The following is a 21176-nucleotide window of genomic DNA, read 5'->3' as shown; positions in this document are numbered from 1 at the left end:
GTCCAAGTCCGCAGAAGTAGCAAGAAGTCGCAGGAACCTCACAAGAAGTTTCTTAGTGCATTTCATTCTATGGAGTCATGACAGAGGAAGCTCAGCCACTCACTGTCAGGCAAAACAGTGTATGTGTGTTGTTAGTGAAGATTTCTTCATTATGAGTTCTTTCACGTGTCTGCTTTAGCAAAACAACCTTTCACCTGTGTCTGCTTCACAAAAACGTTCCTTCACGAATCTGCCTCAGCAAAACACCATCTGACACAACAGACTTTCTAAAGAAACCAGAAGTTTCCACCTCAGTGTACATATGAGTACATGAAGGTCAGGGGCATCCTATCTCCCTAGGGCTGAAGTTATTGGGAGTTGTGAGTCCTCTGACATTGGTGCTAGGGATCAAACTCAGGTATTCTGAAAGCTTAGTGTGTGCTCTTAACTCCTGAGCCATCTCTCCAGTCTTTGCTGGTGTCTGAACACACCAAAAAGTGTTGAATTATACACTTTAAATAAATGAATTAGCCGGGCAGTGGTGGCGCACGCCTTTAGTCCCAGCACTTGGGAGACAGAGGCAGGCGGATTTCTGTGTTCGAGGCCAGCCTGGTCTACAGAGTGAGTTCCAGGACAGCCAGGGCTACAGAGAAACCCTATCTTGAAAAACCAAACCAACCAAACAAATACATAAATAAAAATAAATAAATGAATTAAAAATGATAGGAGGCCAGCTAGATGAAGACTCCTCTAAGTTGTCTTCTGACCTTTACAGGTACATTGTGGCCATGCCCCCAAATAAGTACAATAAAAGTGATACGTGGGGGTGGGGTGGGGGCCACAATGACACATCTACTCTAGCAAGGCCACATCTTCTAATAGTGCCACTCCCTGGGCCAAGAATATACAAACCAAAACATTCCATTTCTTGGCCTCCATAGGCTTGTTCAAACATATAAGTCCATGGGGCCACATCTAAACATAGTATAATGCAAAAGCCATTTAGTCCAACTTTCAAAGTCCCCATAATATAGCAGTCTCACAATGTTAAAAGTTCAAAGTTTAAGGTCTCTTCTGAGATCCATGCAATCATTTACCTGTAATCCCCAAAGCAAGACAGGAAACCAGCTGGGTAAACTCCAAACTCTGCATCTCCATGTCTAATGTCAAAATGGTCTTCAGATCTCCAATTCCCTTTTCTGCAACAAACTTCTCTTTGCTAGGCTGGTTCCACTTCCTGTTAGCAGCTTTCCTCAGCAGATAGCCCACTGCTCTGGCATCTCCAACATCTTGGGTCTCCAAGGTAACTTCAATGTTATTGCTTCTTGTTTCAATGTCTGGGATCCACAGATAATCTTCTGGGCTCCTCCAAAGAGCCCCTCCAGCTCTGCCCTCTGTAGCACTCTAAGCTCAGGTTGATCTACTCCAGTGCTGCTGCTGTTCTTGGTGATCATCCCATGGTACTGGCATCTCCAACATGCTGGGGTCTTCAGCTGCAATGAGGCTTCACCAATAGCCTCTTATAGGCTCTTTTCATGGTGGCAAGCCTCAACTCCTTTGCATGACCCCTTCAGTCTTGGGCTGTCAGCTGCAATTGAGGCTGCACTTTCACCAGTGGCCTTCCATGGCCTCTCACAGTGCCAAGCCTCAGCTGCTCTTCATGACCCCTTCATGCCTTCAGAACCAGTACCACCTGGGTGACTCTTACACATTACCAAGTGCAGCTGCAGCACGAGGTACAACCTTGGCTATTTCTGGAACACAGCGTCTTGTGTTCTCAGAAAACACTTCCCAGAAGATTTCACCTCAGTGATGCTGGTTTCTTCTTAATCACGGCTAATTTCTTAGCTCCAGCTAACCAGCATCAACTGTCCCAGTAGTCCCTTCGATTTTTCACTCTAAAGTCAGAGTCACGTGGCTGAAGCTGCCACGTTCTGCTGCTTGCTGGGGCTGGAACATCCCTCTCCCCACCACTTCATTCTATTACCAGCTTGCTGTTTTCCAACTCCCTCTTTCCTAAGCTTGGCTTTCTTGGTCCTTGCTTTGTAGATTGACCGTGAACTCAGAGATCTGCATGGCTCTGTCTCCTGTAATGCTGGGGTTAAAGATGTGCACCACCATGCCTGGATTACTTCACCTAGAACCTGCCTTTTCCCAGGCTTGTCTTGAATTCAGAGTTTGGATTCTGTCTGGCTTTGTCTTCTGGAGTTAAAGGTGTGTACCACCATGCCTGGCTCTAAATTTAGCTGGATAGGATCTTGCCCCCAGATCTCTTAATCTGTTATTTCCTAGAACCTAGAACAATTCAGTTCCATTTTACTTCCTGGTGCCCCTTTAATACTTGAACCATATATTTTATATTTTTCCTTTCAATACTTGTTATGCTTGTTTAAAATCCTCTTCACGAGACTTAACCAGAGAACAAAGTCTATGATGGGTGTCTCTGAGACTTCCTTTATCAATGTAATTAATTTGAGTCTCTTCACCTCAGCCTCAGGCAGACTCTTTAGACAAGGGCAAAAAGTAGCCACGTTCTTTACCAAATACCACAAAACCAGTTTCTAGGCCACGTTCTGAGATTCTTTGCCACAAACATCTTGGGCCAGGTCTGCACAGTTCAAATCATACTCAGCAATGAAGTCTTCCATATTCCTACTAGGATGGCCCATTAAACCCCATTTAAAGCATTCCACTGCTTTCCAAATCCAAAGTCCCAAATCCACATTCTTCCAAACAAAAGCATGGTCAGGCCTATTACAGTAATACCCCAGTCCCTGGTACCAACTTCTATCTTAGGGTTTTACTGCTGTGAACAGACACCGTGACTAGGGCAAGTCTTATAAAGGACAACATTTAACTGGGGCTGGCTTACAGTTTCAGAGGTTCTGTCCATTATCATCAAGGTGGGAGCATGGCAGCATCCAGGCAAACATGGTAGAGCATTTACTCCAACAAGGTCATACCTTCTAATAGTACTGCTCCCTGGGTCAAGCATATTCAAACCATCACACGCCTCACCCCCAACCCCACTCCCTAGACAGTGTTTCGCAGTGTAACTCTGGCTATCCTGGGACTCTGTAGATGAGGCTGGCTTTAAACTCAGAAATCTACCTGCCTCTGCATGGGGTTAAAGGCATGTACCAGGATGCCTGACAGTTTCAATGTTTTTGACAAGAGAGCTGTTAAAAAGAAGCTTTCACAGTAAGGTATACATTATAATAGAACAAAGCAAAAGTAGAAATTACACTGTTTACCTTAAAGATATTTTCCAGCAAGGCTAATGATGATGGCTCACACCTGTAATTACAGTACTTGGGAGGCAGAGGCAAGAAAATGTTCAAAGCTAGCCTAGTCTGCATAGTGAGTTCCAGGCAAACCAGGAGGCTATATCATGAGACTCTGCATCAAAAACTCAATAGACAAACAGCTCCCCCTCCGTCATCAAAACAAAAATCTAAGCAACTAAACCATAATAAAAACCAAACCCCAAAGAACCCCAAACTTCCCTCTTCCTCTCAGCCATCTATCAAAAAAAAAAAAAAAAAAAAAAAAAAAAGTTCAGAAGGAGAGGCTTTTTCAGTGCCTTCTTAGACCCTGGCTTAGTAATTAATTCTTCACTTCCTCCTTAACTTTCCAGTACTGTCAAACGGAGCTTTTTAAGTGTTCCTGGAGCCACCGCCTGGTCCCCAGTTTTTTAATTTTCCCACAATGGAACAAATGATTGCTTAGATTCAAGCCTAGTTGTGGGTGGTGGGTGTGGTTGTGGGAGAGAAGGTTAGTCTGCTGAGATCAGCAAAGAAACAAACTGCTTGTTGGAATGGTAACGGTGTAGCAAAGAAAACAAGGGAAGCCTTCCAGGGAGAGTCTGCAACTTAAGCTAGTGGACTGAAACCGTTGTTTAGCTGTTTATAACAACTTGTCTTTTCAGAAAATTAGAAGACATAAAGGCTTCCTGAGCCGGGCGGTGGTGGCGCACGCCTTTAATCCCAGCACTTGGGAGGCAGAGGCAGGCGGATTTCTGAGTTCGAGGCCAGCCTGGTCTACCGAGTGAGTTCCAGGACAGCCAAGGCTATACAGAGAAACCCTGTCTCGAAAACAAAACAAAACAAAACAAAAAACCAAAAAACAAAACAAAACAAAAAAAAAAAACAACAACAACAACAAAAAAAAGTCTTCCTGAGTGTGTGTGTGTTTTTTTTTTTTGAACTCACTCTCTAGACCAGGTTGGCCACGAACTCAGAAATCCACCTGCCTCTGCCTCCCAAGTGCTGGGACTAAAGGCGTGTGCCACCACTGCCTGGCTAAATATGACTTTTGAGTTTTTATTTATTATTATTATTTTTAGAAGCATTTATCAGCCAGGAATAATAGGAGGGACTAAGAAAGTGTCTCTAGAGTCATTGTCAGCAGACAGGTTGCCCCTGCCCACACTTTGAAAATTGGCCTGCCCAATGAAAGCAGACACCTACTTGAAAAGCCTGTCTGTCTGTCTTTGTATCTATCCATCCAATCTATCCATCCATCCATCCATCCATCCATCCATCCATCCATCCATCCATGTATCTAGCTATCCTTGTTGGTCTTCTTATGAAGTCTGGCTAGCCTGGAACTCATGGTCCTCTTGCCTCTGTCTCTCAAGTGCTGGGATCATATACCTAGTTTCCAAGGTTTTCTTGAATGATCCTTACTAGAAGTTTCTGCCCAGAGACTTTTTGAGGCTTTTCAGTTACATTGTAACATTGCTACAATGCCATGGATTATGTTTCTGCTGATTAGATTAAAAATACCTTTCTCAAATCCACTCTAATTCTTCTCCCACATCAGCTTGATTAGACTTTTTCCTCTTTCTGAGACTGAGTCTTACTATATATATAAAACCTTGGCTAGAAGGGAACTTTCTGTGCAGTCCAGACTGGCTTCAAACCCACAGAGATCTGCTTGTTTCTGTGTCTGGAGTGTTCAGATTAAAAAGGAGTGCCACTTTATCTGCCCTTGATGAGATTTTTTTTTTTTTAAGTTTTATGAACTTCTGAGGATTGATATGTTATACATAAGTTTGGCTATATGAATGGCAGAATCCCAAAATTTTTTATTTTTATTTTTTTAGTTTGGTTTTGGTTTGTTTGAGACAGGGTTTCTCTGTGTAGCTCTGGCCTTCCTGGAACTCACTCTATAGATCAGGCTGGTCTCAAACACAATAGATCTGCCTGCATTTGCCTCCCAAAGTGCTGGATTAAAGGCATGTGCCACCTCTGCCCGCCAAGAGGAATCCTAAATTTTTGGCAGAATTTCAACAGTGTCTTGGGCAGTACTCAGCAAATAGTCTCAGGCAGACATGTTTGGTCTGATAAATAACCATTTGACTTCGTTTTTCAAGACAGGGTTTCTCTGTGTAGCCCGGGCTGTCCTGGAACTCACTCTGTAGACCAGGCTGGCCTCGAACTCAGAAATCCTCCTGCTTCTGCCCCCCTCATTTGACTTTTCTTTTCTTTTTTATTTTCTTTCTTTCTTTCTTTCTTTCTTTTTTTTTTTTTTGAGACAGGTTTTTTTCTGTATAGCCTTGGCTGTTCTGGAACTCACTCTGTAGACCAAGCTGGCCTCGAACTCAGAAATCCACCTGCCTCTGCCTCCCAAGCACTGGGATTAAATGCGTGCGACACCACCGCCCGGCTCATTTGACTTTTCTACGCCTTAGTTTTCTTGGTTAAAATTTAAAACATTTTTAAAAATATTTATTTATTTATTTATTTAACGTATATGAGTATACTGTAGCTGTCTTCAGACACACCAGAAGAGGGCATCAGATCCCATTACAGATGGTTGTGAGCCACCATGTGTTTGCTGGGAATTGAACTCAGGTTCTCTGGAAGACAAGTCAGTGCTCTTAACCGCTAAGCTATCTCTCCAGTCCTAAAACATTTTTTTTTTCCATTTTGTTTTTAAGTGTGTGTGTACATATGAGTTCATGTGCGTGTGTGTGTGTGTGTGTGTGTGTGTGTGCATAGGAGTTTGGGGAGCTGAGGAGGTAAGATGTGTAGGTTCTCCCCTCCCAACCCCCCTCCGGAGCTGAAGTAACCAGCCTTTGGTGTCGCCCAAGGTGGGTGCTGGGAATTGAGTTTAGGGAGAGCAGTATGGACTCTTTAACTGCTGAGCCATCTCTCCAGCTTATGTTTACTGTCTCTGTTTTTTTTTTTTTTTTTTCTCTTTTTTGAAACAGGGTTTCTCTGTGTAGCCCTACCTGTCTAGGAACTTGCTCTGTAAACCAGGCTGGCCTAGGACTCACAGAAATTCACCTGCCTCTGCCTTCCATGTACTGGAACTAAGACATACATCACCATGCCCAGTTTATGTTTTCTCGTTTTAAAACAGGAATACTGGTGTTGTGTCTACTATGACTACTGTTTTGTAGTCTGGAAGTTTTATTTATTTGTTTATTTTAGTTTGGAAATTTTAAGTTGGATAATGAATAAAGGTCTGAGGGCAGCAGCATATGTCACACTGGTAAACACTTGATAACAGCAGGCTCATGAGTCTGTCAGAGGCTGTGCTCTGATAGGGTTATTCTGGGCTGGGCTTGTGTCTTAGGGCCTTTGAAAGTAATTTTTTTAAGGAGATCAGAGGTGGGTGATGTTTACATGGCTGGGATTGCCTCACCTGATTGAACAGAGAGCCCTTAAGACTAATATCTCCTGACTGTTGCTAAACCAGCATTAAAGCCTCACTAAATAAATGACGAGGCTGAAGTTAAAACTAAGGAAATTAAGCCGGATGGTGGTGGCGCACATCTTTAATGCCAGCACTCAGAAGGCAGAGGCAGTTGGATCTCTGAGGTTGAGGCCAGCCTGATCTACACAGCAAGTTCTAGGACAGCCAGGGCTACACAGAAAAACCCTGTCTCGAAAAACGAAAGAAACAAAACAAAACAAAAAAAAAAAATCAAAAGAAAAAAAGGATTTAAAAAAAATTTTTTCTTTTTTGGTTTAGCGAGAAGGTTTCTCTGTGTAGCCCTGGCTGTCCTGGAACTCACTCTGTAGACCAGGTTGGCCTCAAACTCAGAGATCTGCCTGCCTCTGCCTCCCAAGTGCTGGATCAAAGGCGTGTGCCACCACTGTCCGGCTTTTTAAATTTTGTAATTATATTTATGTACAGAAAACTTAGTGTACATTTTTAACCCAGTTTAGTGGCGAGTTCTTTAGCCTTTGCCTTTTCCAGCTTGGCAACGCGAGCCACAGACTTAGGACCCAGGACATTGCCTCCCCAGTGGCAGCGGATCTTGTCATATCTTGTCATTATAATTGGTCCTAATCGCTTCCACCAGCTTAGCCAGAGCACCCTTGTCTTCCAAGTTAACCTGTGTGAAGGCAATAATGGTGCATGTCTTCCTGTGGACCAGGCGCCCCAGCCTGGCCTTTCCCTTGATGATGCAGTAAGGCATCCCCATTTTCCGACACAGGGCAGGCAGGAAACCCACCAGCTCAATGGGGTCTACGTCATGGGCAATCACCACCAGCTGAGCCTTCTTGTTCTCCACCAAGGTGGTGACTATATTGACTCCTGCTCGGAGGACAAGTGGTCTCTTAGTTGGGACGTCGCCTTTGCCAGCAGCTTTCTTTTCAGCACAGGCCAGTAGCCTTTGCTTCTTCTCTTGCTTTGTCTCTGGCCTGTACTTGAGGGCAAACTTAAGCAGCTGAGTAGCTGTTTGCCTGTCCAGGGCCTGGGTGAACTGGTTAATGGCAGGAGGTACTTTGAGCCAATTATAGAGGATGGCTCTTTGCCGCTGCAGTCTGATGTAGCGGGGCCATTTAACCAAGTGTGTTAGATCTCTTTTGGGCTGGATGTCTTGCCCAATGCCGAAGTTCTTGGGCCTTTTCTCGAACAAAGGATTGACCACCCACGACGGCAGGGGCCCGGGCCACCTTCTTCCCCTTGGCCTTTTTTCCTTTGGGCATCTTGCTCGGCTGGAGGAGAGAGACAAAAGATGGTTCTTGAAGGCAGAGGCAGGTGGATTTCAGTAGGTTAGAGACCAGCCAGGGCTACAACAAAAGACCAAACATAAAAAGCCAAACCAAACCAACCATCCAACCAACCTCCAGCAAAAATGATGGAGTGCTTGCAAACACCTCTAGAAGGGCTAGCTTCTAGTTTTCAGCTTAATTTGCTTAGTTTGCATCTTGATATTTCTTATGACTTTTGAACAGGGCCCTGGCACTGTCATTGTGCTCCAGATCCTGCAAATTAGGTTGAGGTCCTGCCCTCCATCAGCATGGTCGTTCTGTTGTTCTTCTCTTTTGTATGTTACACTGGGGAAACGGAGGCAGGAGGAAGATGCAATAAGGCCAGATGCCAGAAGGCTGGAAGGGGTTCGAACCCATTCTTGGGCCTGGTTGTGCCAAGGTCCACGCACAGCCCCATGCCGGCGTCCCCTCCCCGCCTCCCCGCAGCCTGGGCGCTCCGTGCGCGCTCCCGCGCCTTCCACCCCGCTCCCTACGCGGCGGCGCGCGCTCGCCCCAGCGGGCGGGCACAGCGGTTGTGTGGCCTGCGAGTTTCCCGGAGTTCACGCAGGCCCTACGGTTGGCATGGCAACCGGGCAACCTGTTCCAGAGCCGCCCGCCCGCTCCGCACACGCCGCTGCCACCGCCGGAGCCGGGGCCGGCGCCGCTCCCATGATGCACCGCGTCAGCCCAGTCCCCAGTGGGCCGCCATGTTGTCGGAGTGAAAGGTAAGGGGGAGCGAGAGCGCCGGCGAGCGAAGATCGGGGGGCCGGAATCCATCTTCATCCTACCGCTCCGCCCGTGAGTATCCGCGCCCCGGTGGCCCCAAACCGTGCTCCGAACCCCCAGCGAGCCGATGCGCCCCTCGTATTGGCGTTTGGCAGCGGTTGGCGGGGCGAGAAGGGCTTAGAGACGCCGCCGGGCCTGGCGGAGGCTCCGCGCTCGCTCCGCTCGTACGTGTTTGGGAGGCGGCAGCGAGGCCCTATTGTTATCCGCGAGGAGGGGGTGGGGAGCGGGCCGCGGCCGGGGCCCGGCCCGCAGCTGGCGGCGGCTCCGTGCTTCTGTTCGGCCCTGCTGGGAGTCCCTGGAGGTGGATGTTGCCGTTCGAGCTCGGCTTTTTCTTTTTTCTTTTTTCTTTTTTTTTTTTTGGTATTTATTTATTTATTTTTGGATGGGTTTGCGAAGCCCTAGATCCTCTCTTGTGGCCGTGGAGTGGAGGTTCTGTGCTCCCGCGGGCTCCTTGGACTTCTGGAGCTTCCGTGGCAGCGCCGAGGGAGGAACAATACATCGCTTTAGAAAGCAGCGGTGGGTCCCGGTCCTCGGGCGAGCCCCCACGGTGGTGGGGGAGTGGGCGATTTTGCAAGCCTTAAATGTGGAGAGGTGACCATCGGGAAGTTTCGGATCGCTTTTTAAGCTCCTGGGTTTCTTGTGGCCTTTTGTTTCTGTGAGAGCTTGTGTGTGTGTGTGTGTGTTTTCCCCCCCTTGAGGCGGTGGGTGTTCTTCCTCTCTGAGCCTCCCTGTGTTGCTGTGCTTTCCTCTCCGAGGGGCTTTCAGTAGGTAGTAGGAAAAACATGTAGATACCTACTCAGTGCTACAGTTTCGGTCCTCACAAACGCGGTGGGTAAACCTGGGTCATTTGTTTTACTCGTCTGTGTACCACTCCCACGTTAAAGTGAGGAACACTCCTGTAACTTTTCTCCAATGAAGCTTACCCCTCTTCCCAAGAGCTCCCCTCTCACATCGAAGAACTCCCACACAAATGACCAGAGAAGGCTTTATCCTCACCATAACTTTGAAGGATTGTTCGTTTTCATTGTGCAAATTACGATAAGGCTTCGTTACACTTGATCATTTTGCTCACCCCATTAATTACTGGGATTATTAAGATGATTTATGAGGGCTTTTGGGCGTTCAGTTTTTAAAGCTAGTTACTTCTGAAGATAGGATTGTGGCTTTAGCTTTTTGTTTTGGTGTAAAAGTTACTAATGTGGTTCTCCCTTTAAGATAAGCAGCTTCCTTTGGGGTTTTCGGTAAACAAATGAGCATTTTGACTCTTCGCTCATTGTAACTTTGTAAAACACTAGGGGCCATGGATCTTTATCTGATGGTTTGGAAATACTGGGTTCTGAACTTCTAGTATTTTGCTTTTCCACGCTTGAATTCATCTTGTCTGAGGCTACAGCTTTTTGAAGTTGGGATTTGTTTAGTTTGGGTCTGTGAACTGCTTTAAGTTAAATTTATGTCCACAGAGTGTTTATTCAGTGAAGTAAAAATAAACCCCCTTTAAACCTGAGCGTCTTAGTAAAAGCAGATAGATTAAACCATGCCTCTTCGTTTAAAGAAAACTTCCTCCTATTGATATTTTTTTAAAAAGGTAAAAACAAACTACAAGGTGCTCTTTACACAGGTTGAAAGCTAGAAAGCACCTAGACTTGTTACTTCATTGTATTGCTTACAATATTTGCTTTTAAATATGTCATTTGCTTTAAAAAAAAAAAAAGTTACATTTTACATACTACATATACCTTTTTAGTGAGCTTTGAGAGTTCCCGGAAAGGTACTATCCGTTTCTTGTTTTCTGGTACTTAGGGGACTGATGATTAGTTTTTGTTCTGTCATTGCCAAGATGTTACAAAATTCACTCAGACACATGTTAGTGTTTAGGTGTTTGCTCACTTTTAAGTTGTCCCTCCTTGCCGGGTTTTCTCTTGTTTGAGAAACTGCCTTGTCTCATTTGTTAAAGCAGGGGTTCCAGACAGCCTTACAAAGGCCAATTGTTTTGTTTTAGTATTTTTGTAACTGACCCCTCCCCAGTTATTTTTTAGAATGAGATTGCTTTCAGGGACATTTTTTTAAATCATTTATTTGTTTGTTTGTTTACTTATTTATTGGTTTTTGAGACAGGGTTTCTCTGTATAGCCCTGGCTATCTTGGAACTCACTCTGTAGACTAGGTTGCCCTCGAATTCACCATCTGGCCGGGCAATGGTGACACAAACCTTTAGTCCCAGCACTTGGGAAGCAGAGGCAGGCGGATTTCTGAGTTCGAGGTCAGTCTGGTCTACAGAGTGCATTCCAGGACAGCTAGGGCTACACAGAGAAACCCTGTCTCAAAAAGCAAAACACACACACACACACACACACACACCCCAAAACAAAAAAACAAATCAACAAACAAACAGATCCATCTGGCTCAGCCTCCCATTCCTGAGTGCTGGGATTTAAAGATGCGCACAACCACTGGCCAGCTAGACTTGTTCTTAATATGAAAATTCATAGGTAACTTTCAGCAGCTCTTTTATGTTAGGAAATACTGCATTTACTAGTTTATGAATCCTCTTGGTGATTTAAGCTTTGTTGCCTTGACTGGTGTAGGTATCTAAATTTGTGGAGTCTTAAGCATAGTGATTTGAGAAACTTTAGAACTTTCTTTCTACCTTTCAACTTATTGATTAAAAGCTATCAAAAATCAAGGCATGGGGGGAAACTTTCTTTGGAAACTGATTAAAGAGATTGTTAGTTTGGTGGCAAAACTTGAGTTTTCTATCAGTTGGCCTGAAGTAAAGAGATGGAGAAGCAAATGTACTGTGTGTATCATGAGCGGGCCAGGGTCGGCGAGAGCCAGGTGAGGAGGGGTAGGCCGGTGTGTACTTTGTAGAGGCTGTTAATGAAACAGCTGTACCTTTCTGGGTTTGTACTTGAACCTAGACAACATTTTATTCATGAGAGCCTAGAAGGCTAAAACTATTCCAGTATAAGGTTTAATTGTGTGTGTGTGTGTGTGTGTGTGTGTGTAGGTAAAAGGGAATTGGAATTTTTTATTTACATTAGGCATTTTCCAAAGCAGAGGTTTGGTTTTGTCTTTTGTTGTGTTTTTGTTTTTGTTTTTGTTTTTTTTTTTTTGAGAGAATTTTACTGTTTTCCATGTTTGCTTAAACTCACAGTATAACTCCCGTGACCTCCTGTTTTGTTCTCCTAGAGTGCTGGGATTACAGACTAGGCTTTGAACAGATTGCAGATTCCATGTGACCTCTGCTAGTTTCATAACCTGAATTAGTTGTGAGAAGCTAGGATTGCTTTTCCAGGAGGTTACTTACCTAAGAGAGAGCATGGCTGAAGGCTGGAGAGATGCTCAGTGCTTTTGCAGAGGACATGTGTTCCCCACTCTCAATGGCTTACAGTCATTCCTGACTCGTTTTCAAGGCTGTTATGCCTCTGGCCTTCTCAGACACCTCATGTACATGATACACATACATACAGGTAAAACACATAAAACAGAAGACAAAATATTTCAAGAAAGAGAGAAAACAGGTTTCTCACTTGTTTTGAACAGTGTTGCTAACCTTGGAAGTTCTCTGGTGGTTGTAGACAGATTACCCTAATTGGTAACCAGTTTACTTTGTTCATACAAATGTAATTATTTGGTTTTATGGAACTTAAGTAGCAATGGTTTCTAGTAACATTTGATTTCTTTGTGGATTTCCGGAGTTTAATGACTACAGATACTCAAAAGGGGTGGTGGTTTACATCTTTAATCCCATACTTCAGATAGGCAGATCTCAGTGAGTTTCGAGGCCAGCCTGCTCTACTTAGCAAGTTGTAGACCAGCTGGATGACCGTGGGCTCCTAACTGCTGTAATGTTTTACTTGTAAAAACAGGGCTAATAATGCTTACCTTTCAGTGTTTCTGTGAGGATATAATGTCTGTCATGTAAATACATGGCTACCCTATGCCTGGTGAGACAGACCTGGTTTTTACAGTGAGGTTTAGTACCAGCAAAGTGAGTTGGGTTTGTCTTGTCCTGTATCTAAGAGTTAATAGCATTGTATTTGTAAGGTATTGGTAAAAGTCTTGATTTTTCCCTGTGTTATAAAAACACACCTGATCTTGGTATTGTCCCATAAACATGTTAGATATTTTAAAGGATCCTTTTAAGTTCCAGAGTCTAAACCATAGGTTTTTGTTTGGTTATTGACAGGTTTGTTACATATAGCTGTAAATTCTTTTCTTTTTTGGTTTTTCGAGACAGGGTTTCTCTGTGTAGCCCTGGCTGTCCTGGAACTCACTCTGTAGACCAGGCTGGCCTGGAACTCAGAAATCCGCCTGCTTCTGCCTCCCAAGTGCTGAGATTAAAGGCATGCGTCACCACCGCATCACATGGCGCACAAGGCGGAGAGGGTCCATGTGATAGAATCTGCAGGGCCTCGGGTGGAGTCCAGGGGATTGAATCTAGGGCTAGGCCAGCACTCCATTGAGCTACACCTCCAGCCTATAAACTTAAGGATGCTTTCAAAAGTTCCTGGTTACAGTTTTGTAATCCCAGCACAAAGGTGGAAGTAGATCAGTAGTTCTTGGCCAGCTTTGGCTACCTTTTAATTTCAAAGCCAGGCTGGGTTCCATGAAATCTCACCTCAGGAAAAAAAAAAAAGCTGTTTAGTTTTAAGTCCAGTTGATTTGAGGAGGAAGTCAGTTGAGTAGGAAAGCTGTTGATTAAATTCTGATTCCATAGAGCTATTTTGCTTGTTTGTTTGTTTACTTTTTTATTTATGTGGTTCTAGGGCTCCAGCCTAGGTCCTAGCACCTTAGGCAAGTTCCTTGTCTTTATGATTACTTTTTAGTAAAGCTCTGGTTACAGTAGTGGGCGTTCATCTCAGCACCTAATGGAGTACCTGTTGCTGTTGACCTTTCTGTACACTCAAGCCCAGCAGCTTCCAAGGAGGTTCAGTTCAGGAAACTGTTGACTTCAGAAGACACTTGACTTCTTGGTAGAGACAGTTAGACAGTATTGACTTACAGAAGAGAGGGAATGGTTTAGCATTTTGTACTGGAGTATATGGAGTTGTTTTTTTTTTTAAATACAAGCATTAAACATCTGTTAACTGTTTGTTCTCAGGTGTTGGTGGAATGAGCGTTGCATGTGTCTTGAAGAGAAAAGCAGTGCTTTGGCAGGACTCTTTCAGCCCCCACCTGAAACATCACCCTCAAGAACCAGCTAATCCCAACATGCCTGTTGTTTTGACATCTGGAACAGGGTCGCAAGCGCAGCCACAGCCAGCTGCAAATCAGGCTCTTGCAGCTGGGACACACTCCAGCCCTGTCCCAGGATCCATAGGAGTTGCAGGCCGTTCCCAGGACGACGCTATGGTGGACTACTTCTTTCAGAGGCAGCATGGTGAGCAGCTTGGGGGAGGAGGAAGTGGTGGAGGCGGCTATAATACTAGCAAACATCGATGGCCTACAGGGGATAACATTCATGCAGAACACCAGGTAAAAAAAGTTCCCTATTTCAGCTTTGAAACTTGTAATCACTGTCTGCTTAGGCTGTCTGCTTTCAGTGACTGTCTTGAAACTCTTTGATTGCTTATTTAGTTTGTTGTAAACAAGAGTCATTTGTTTTAGAATGGTTGGTTATTGTAATCGCCACTGGTTTATTTACCATTCTGGTGTTATATAATAAATTCACTAAAGAAATCTTAAGAGTGTTTTAATGTTCACAAGGTATTTCTAAGAATGTCTTTTAACAGAATTATTTTCATCATCGATATGCTCTTAAGAATTGTTTGGGTTCACAGGACAATGTGAAGCAAAGCTTTTCTGTTCAGCTTGGGTGACTTATCTTTAAGATCCTGTTATTTGGAAGCAATGTGAGAATGTTTAAATTCCCAAGAAGAACTAAACTTGACAGATGTTGTAAATTGAAAATTAAAAGAATTATTGAAATAAAAGGACATTGTGGTTGAAAGCGGGTGGGATAAGGAGTCAGTTGCTCACCTGAGGTTTGTCATTCAAATGAGGGTTGATTGTGCCTTTTAGGTTTTAACCATCTCGTGTTCTAAGAATTCAGTTGATACTCATTAATTTTTTTTATTAATTTTTTTCGTTACCTTTTTTTCTAGAGACAGAGTCTCATGTAGGTCATGTAGATCAGGCTGGCCTTGAACCCACAATGGTTGGCCACTACTGGGATTAAAGACTTGAACTCCATGTCTGACTTCATTTTATTTTAACATAAATCTATTTTACTGACAAAGAGTTTAGCTTGCTCTGTTTCCTGAGGATTAGACTTAATCACTTGATTAAGTCTACCTTTGGCAATTGGGTTATAGGTGTCATTTGTACAGATTCACTTGCCAGTCCAGTGCTTATTAGAAAAAGGAAACTGATACCTTTTCTAGGGTTTCTAGGTTTTTTTTTTCCCTGTTCTATTTCAAAAACATAAGCAGGCACAATGGCAAGTCTAAATTTTCAGTTACATGCTTCTTGAACTTGCCAGGAAGGATAGTAGTTGTTTTTCTTTGTTATTTGTGTGTGTATGCATATGTGGTATAGTTGGTGTGTGTGTGGGTATGCACTTGGCTGAGAGCCAAACAAAGCTGTCTTTGTCTACTGTTTTCTACCTATATTTTTTTATTTTTGTTTTTTTCAAGACAGGGTTTCTCTGTGTAACAGTCCTGGCTATCCTGGAACTAACTCTGTGTAGATCAGGCTGGCCTCAAACTCAGAGATCCTCTTGCCTCTGCCTAAAGTGCTGGGATTTAAGGCTTGTGCTTATGTTTTGAGACTGATTGCTTACTGAATTTAGAGTTGGATACGTTGGCTAGATTGGCTGGCGTTGAGCCCTTGGGGTTCACATGGCTTGCTTTTCCACCAAGGCCAGGGCTACAGATACATGCCTTTACTCTTAGTGTGTATGTTAGTGCCGGGATCTCAGGGCTTCATGGTTTAGTGGCAAACACTTTACCCAGTGATTCATCTGTCTAGCTCCTATTTCATTAATTTTTTTTTAAATAATTTTATTACATTTTATTTATATGTGTAGGTACATGTGTATCTGTACCAACAGCAGATACAGGTCAGAGGACAGGTTGTAGTCAGGCTTGCTGGTAAGCACCATCACTCATCCAGCTTTTTTTTTTTGTTTGTTTGTTTCTGTTTTTTTGGGGGTGGGGTTGGGGGTTGAAACAGGGATTCTCTGTGTAGCCCTGGCTGTTCTGGAACTCTCTCTGTAGACCAGGTTGGCCTTGAACTCATAGAGATCCACCTGCCTCTGCCTCCTGCATCCTGGGATTACAGGTGCGCCACTTGAGTAGATCCCAGATTTTTGTTGTCCCATAAGGGCATATGTAGGGGAGGTTGCTAATGATAAGGAAATGGTAGTGTCTTGTTCCTCAGGTGGTTTTAGTTTTCATTCTGTACTTGAAGCATGGCACTGCATTTGTTTACTGTTAGAGCAGGGTCACCCTTTTTTCTTGCCTGAAGATAGAACTGGGTCTTGAGCTTCATAGGCAAGACCGCTCCCTCAGATTTACTACATCCTCAGAAAGGTTTAGAGTCTTGAAAGTATGATTAAATGTACTCATCTCAGTATTAGTCTGTACACTTTAGCATGTAAGAAGGTTTGGGGCCTGGATGTTGTGTCACATGCCAGCGCTAAGGGGGCAGAGGGAGGCAGATCTCCAAGTTTGAGGATAGGCTGGTCTACGGAGCGAGTTCCAGGATAGCTAGGGCTACACAGAGAAACCCTGTCTTGAAAAACTAAGTAGAAAAAGAAATTGGAAGAAATGATTTCATGATTCCCTAACTTTGTGGCATTTCAATAAGATTGTAGAAAAAGAACATGGTAGTAGAGGAGAAGTTAGTGAATGCCAGGCTAAGATGTTGAATAGTGTTTGTGTGTGTGGGCGCTCAGTGCACAGTGGTAGAGAACTCTGGGTGGCTCATATAGTTATGGGGTATCCACACAAATAAGTACTTAAACAGTAGTTATAGTGTGTTGTAATGCCCCCACCACCTTTGTTGTTGTTGTTGTTGATTGTGGGTAATTGAGGCAGCATCTTACTCTGCAGTCCTGGCTTGCCTGGGACTTGAAGTGTTCCTCTTTCCCGTTCCTGAGTGCTGGGTTGATAGCTATGTCTGGTTTTATTTTGGTATTTGTCTCACCTTTTGGTGAGATATACTGTAGGGTGGAGGTTCTGGTGTCTTTCTGATGCCCCTTCCCACGGAAGTATTCTGTGATTCTATGTTAATTCGGGACAGAACAGTTGTTTAGTTCTATCCACAGACAAGTGGGTCTTAGAGCTTTGCCATCTTGGAAATTCAAGGCTTGTGACAAGGAGTAGAGAGAATACTGGGGAGGGCTGTGCAGGTTTATGTGTGTTTTGTTTTGTTTAAAGCCAGCTAAGTGGCCAACTCCTGTTTACCCAGCACTCAGCAAGAGGAGCACCAGAACAAAGGGACAGAACTGGGTGGGGACTCTGCCCTTCTCTGCCACAGTTACTGGTGAGGCAGGAGACTGTAATCTGTCAGGTAGGTTGAAGTGAAAGAGTTTTAAGAGCTAAACAGGATCTAGGCACTGAGCTGCACAGTTCCTGAATTTGATCCTTACAGTTCTGTGGGGTAGCTAAGAATCTTTTGTGAGGGACAAGAAATGGAAGTATAGTTACGAGGCAGACCTTAGTGCTGGCATTACAGGAGTGTGCCACCACCGTCCCCAGTCGATGTAGTTTTGAAGTAAGCATAGGTTTACTGTGTAAGTTCTGGGTAGACATTTGTCTTCCCAGGAAGACATGCTGAACCCCAGAGAATTATTGTAGCAGAGTAGCATATTTTTAGGGAAACCAGTTACTTTATTGGAAAGGTAGAGATCATAGACTTGATAGTAGAAAAATACAAATGATAGAGACTCTCAGTACTGCAGTCTTGTTTCTGTCCCACAAATGGTATATGTTTGTTGTGTGTTCTGTTTTTATGAGGGTTCTAAGTAGTCATCACTTCACTTAGTACAAAGTGATCTTACCCCAGTGCTTGCCACTATACTACTGGGTTATTCATTTTTGGTGGTGGCTGTTTTCTGAGACTATTTATTTTTAGGTTCTGTCACTTTTTAATTAATTTTTTTAAATGTATATGAATACACTGTAGCTTTCTTCAGACACACCAGAAAAGGACATAGGATCCCATTACAGATGGTCGTGAGCCACCATATGGTTGCTGGGAATTGAACTCAGGTCCTCTGAAAGAGCAGTCAGTGCTCTTAACGGCTTAGCATCTCTCCAGCCCTGTCTTTTCATTTTTACGTTTTGTTTTTAGATGGCTTTTTATCATAATAGATGGACCCCCTCCTTTCTTTTATTTTATAAGTTGTTTTGCTTTGGAGACAGTCTCACTCTGCAGCCCTGGCTGGTCTGAACTGGCTGTCTTTTGAGTTTACAGATATTTGCCTGCCTCTGCCTCCTAATATTGGGATTAAAGACACTTCCATGTTCTTTTATGATGGAACAAAATTTAAGATCGAATCGGTAAAACACTTTCATCATTTAGATGCTCGGGGTGTGGTAAGATTTATACTTACCATGTCAAAATACTTTAGGTTCATGTTCTTCCCTTTTGTGGAAAAGCTACTTTTTTTAGACTAGAGAGAGACGGCTCAGTGGTTAAGAGCACTGGCTGCTCTGGGGGGAGAGGAGGGAAAGTGAGCTTGGGTTTGTGGGTTGGAAAGTAAGTAAGCCATTAGAGCACAGACAGACACTGATTCCAGAAATAGGAGCTGTGTGGCCACACATCACAGCGCCTATAGCAAGCCCTTAAGACAGCAAATGTGGTGAGGGTGCTAGAGAAGAGCTAGAAGACCCATTTTATGTGTAAACGAACTATATTTAAATAGTAATTTTTATGATTTAAGTTTTTCTGATTAGCATTAAAACTTCATCTTGCAAAACTAAAACTTTGACATGTGATTGTTGTATTGTTATTGTGAAATCTATTGTAAAATGCTGGGAGATAAAGTAGGTGATGAGATAGAGGAAATGTGTTAAGGTCCATGAGTGAACTTTATCTCGGGTTATCCAGGGCAGACTTGAGCAGCTCTCTCCTGGCCACAGGGCCATGGAGCATACTCATTTTGCTTGTGGTCACTGGCACTAGGACCAGTTGGTGCTCATTGTAGGTTGGCATCAAAAGGGATGAGCACAGAGGCTTGAGCAGAGCTGAGTGGATCAAATGTCTCATTGGCGTTGCACTGGTGTTTGTCTCATCTGGTGAGGGGATCTTATTGTCTATGTGTCCTCTCCAGTGCTCTAAGGTAACTGACAGCTTGTAACTAGTCACCTGGGGTAGATTGCTCAAGTTGTTCCTCAGCATTTGAACCAGTAGCACTTGACTAAATACCCCATCTTTCATATTTTATAGCCTATTATCTCTGCACTCTCCATCCTTTTCCCTGTGTTATGTGTTACTTCCAAGATTTAACATTAGGTACTTTGTTAAAAGGGTGATCATCAGTCTTTGACTATATACTCTGAAGAATCATGGTTTCACCTGAAGAAGTGGTCCAGTGGTCCTGGCATGTGTATGTATGCATGTCCAGTCAAACATTATTTGGATGCTGAGTAGACCTTGATGTGCATGCCTTCTAGGCAACACATTGTTTTAAAAACCTGTTGGTAAGGTATTAGGGTAAATGATAGATGGTAGTAAGCTTCAAATAGAAAATGAAATTCAGAATTTATTGTCAGTTTCAGGCCAGCCTGGACTGTTCAACGAGATCCTGTGTCAAAATTAAAAACAAATAAATAGAAAACTCACAGAAATAATATATACCAGAATTACAGTTTGCTTTGAGCATTCACAAAAGAGAATGGAATGAATTAAATTTAGTTTTTTTTTTTTTTTTTTGGGGGGGGGGACACAATCTTCCATATAACTCTGGCTGGCTTGGAACTTTCTATGTAGATATAGACAAGGGTGGCTTCAACCTCATAGAGATGAGATTAAAGCTGTACAACACCAAACTTGGCCATGAAAGTCTTAAGGAGACATGTTTTAAATCTGAGTGAGGGGTGCTGACTAGGTTTCTTGGAGGGTGTAAAGCAAAGAGGTGCTTCTGGTTTCTTTTTTTGTTTGTTTTGTTTTGTTTTGTTTTGTTTTGTTTTGTTTTCTGAGACAGGGTTTCCCTGTGTAGCCCTAGCTGTCCTGGAACTCACTCTGTAGGCCAGGCTGGCCTGGAATTCAGAAATTTGCCTGCCTCTGCCTCCCAAGTGCTGGGATCAAAGGTGTGCGCCATCACTCCACTACTCAGAGGTGCTTCTGTTTTTTATGACACCTCTGTGGCAGAGACACATCCTTGCATGCAGCCTTTTCTGGAAGCTGCAGTTGCCCAAGACTTGTCTAAGAGCTGTTTGCTTCAAGAACGTTATGGAAAGGCTACCTAGATAGCAGTTCTGGGAACCCTGACGCCAAACTCAGGTACAGGGTGCTGCCACACACTGTCAGGAGAACAAGGGGTGCTAAGAGTATGTGTGTGTGTGTGGGTTTTCTTTTCTTTTTCTTCCTTCTGTCTCGCTGTCTGTCTGTCTGTCTGTCCGTCCCTCCCTCCCTCCCTCCCTCCCTCCCTCCCTCCCTCCCCAATACAGGGTTTCTTTGTCTTGGAAATCCATCTGTAGACTAGATTGTCCTTGAATTCAGAGAAGTGTCTGCCTCCCAAGTGCTGGATTTGATTTTTAAAAAACCCCTTCCTTTGCTATGTTTCCTATTTAGTTTCTTTTGGACCCAAGGAGTTATAAGCTTATAATATAAGTTAAAAAACTTATATTAAGTGTAGCTGTCCTGGTACTTTGTTCCCTGATGATAATGTGCAAATAGTGCACAGATTGCCATAGATTGTGTGAGTTTGTTTATTGGTGATAGTAAGGATTGAGCCCAGGACTTGGCTTATGTTAGGTTAAGTGTGCTGCTGCTGCCCAGCTATATTTCCAGCTCTAAAGTACTTTGCTTAGAATGAATAAGTTTCCAGGAAAGTGATTTTAATGTGTAGAAAATGGAGCCTTAAGGATGTTGTCAATAACCACTTTATTGATACATAGTTTGCTCAATTAAAGTTTTGATTCTGGCTTGTCAGCTGTTTCCCCAGTTGCGTAGCCACACCACAGTGGGAGCATTCTCATCACCTGTAGCTCTGACTTATCCTCCAGCCCTGGGTAGTCTTTGGGTGGCCTGTTCAGAACTTTAAATTGGATACAGTCTCTGGTTCTCTGTGACTACCTTTTTCAGCTTAGTCCAGCATGTGAAGGGCTCAGCCAAAGTCTGGGGATGGAGTTTAACTGTGGTGCTGCTTTCTGAGTAATGTGGATTTGGAGCCATCTTTGTAGGGGAGTTGTTGGTGTTGTCAAGATCACCAATTCTTTTTAAAGATATATTTTCCTGTGTATA

The 21176-nt window shown here is 43.6% G+C and overlaps 1 protein-coding gene across 29 annotated transcripts in view; it reads left to right on the top strand.

The window, feature by feature from the left end:
• The first annotated feature begins 8576 nt into the window (after positions 1-8576).
• Positions 8577-21176, top strand: part of Pum1 (pumilio RNA binding family member 1) — a 113409-nt gene continuing 100809 nt past the window's right edge. For 22 of the 29 annotated variants that reach the window (XM_034501755.2, XM_034501754.2, XM_076934121.1 and 19 more), the window contains exons 1-2: positions 8653-8771; positions 13864-14237. In XM_034501755.2, the coding sequence (XP_034357646.1) occupies positions 13875-14237 (363 nt within the window). In that variant the 5' untranslated portion in view covers positions 8653-8771; positions 13864-13874. Of the gene's footprint in view, positions 8772-13863; positions 14238-21176 lie in introns of those variants that run through there. The other 7 variants (XM_076934119.1, XM_076934116.1, XM_034501752.2 and 4 more) reach the window with 5 other exon arrangements.

This window comes from Arvicanthis niloticus, chromosome 5 (genome assembly GCF_011762505.2).
Source record: "Arvicanthis niloticus isolate mArvNil1 chromosome 5, mArvNil1.pat.X, whole genome shotgun sequence".
NCBI classification, from domain to species: Eukaryota; Metazoa; Chordata; class Mammalia; order Rodentia; family Muridae; genus Arvicanthis; species Arvicanthis niloticus.
Note: the sequence above shows the minus strand (reverse complement) of the source record. Positions and strands in the feature narration are given on the sequence as shown.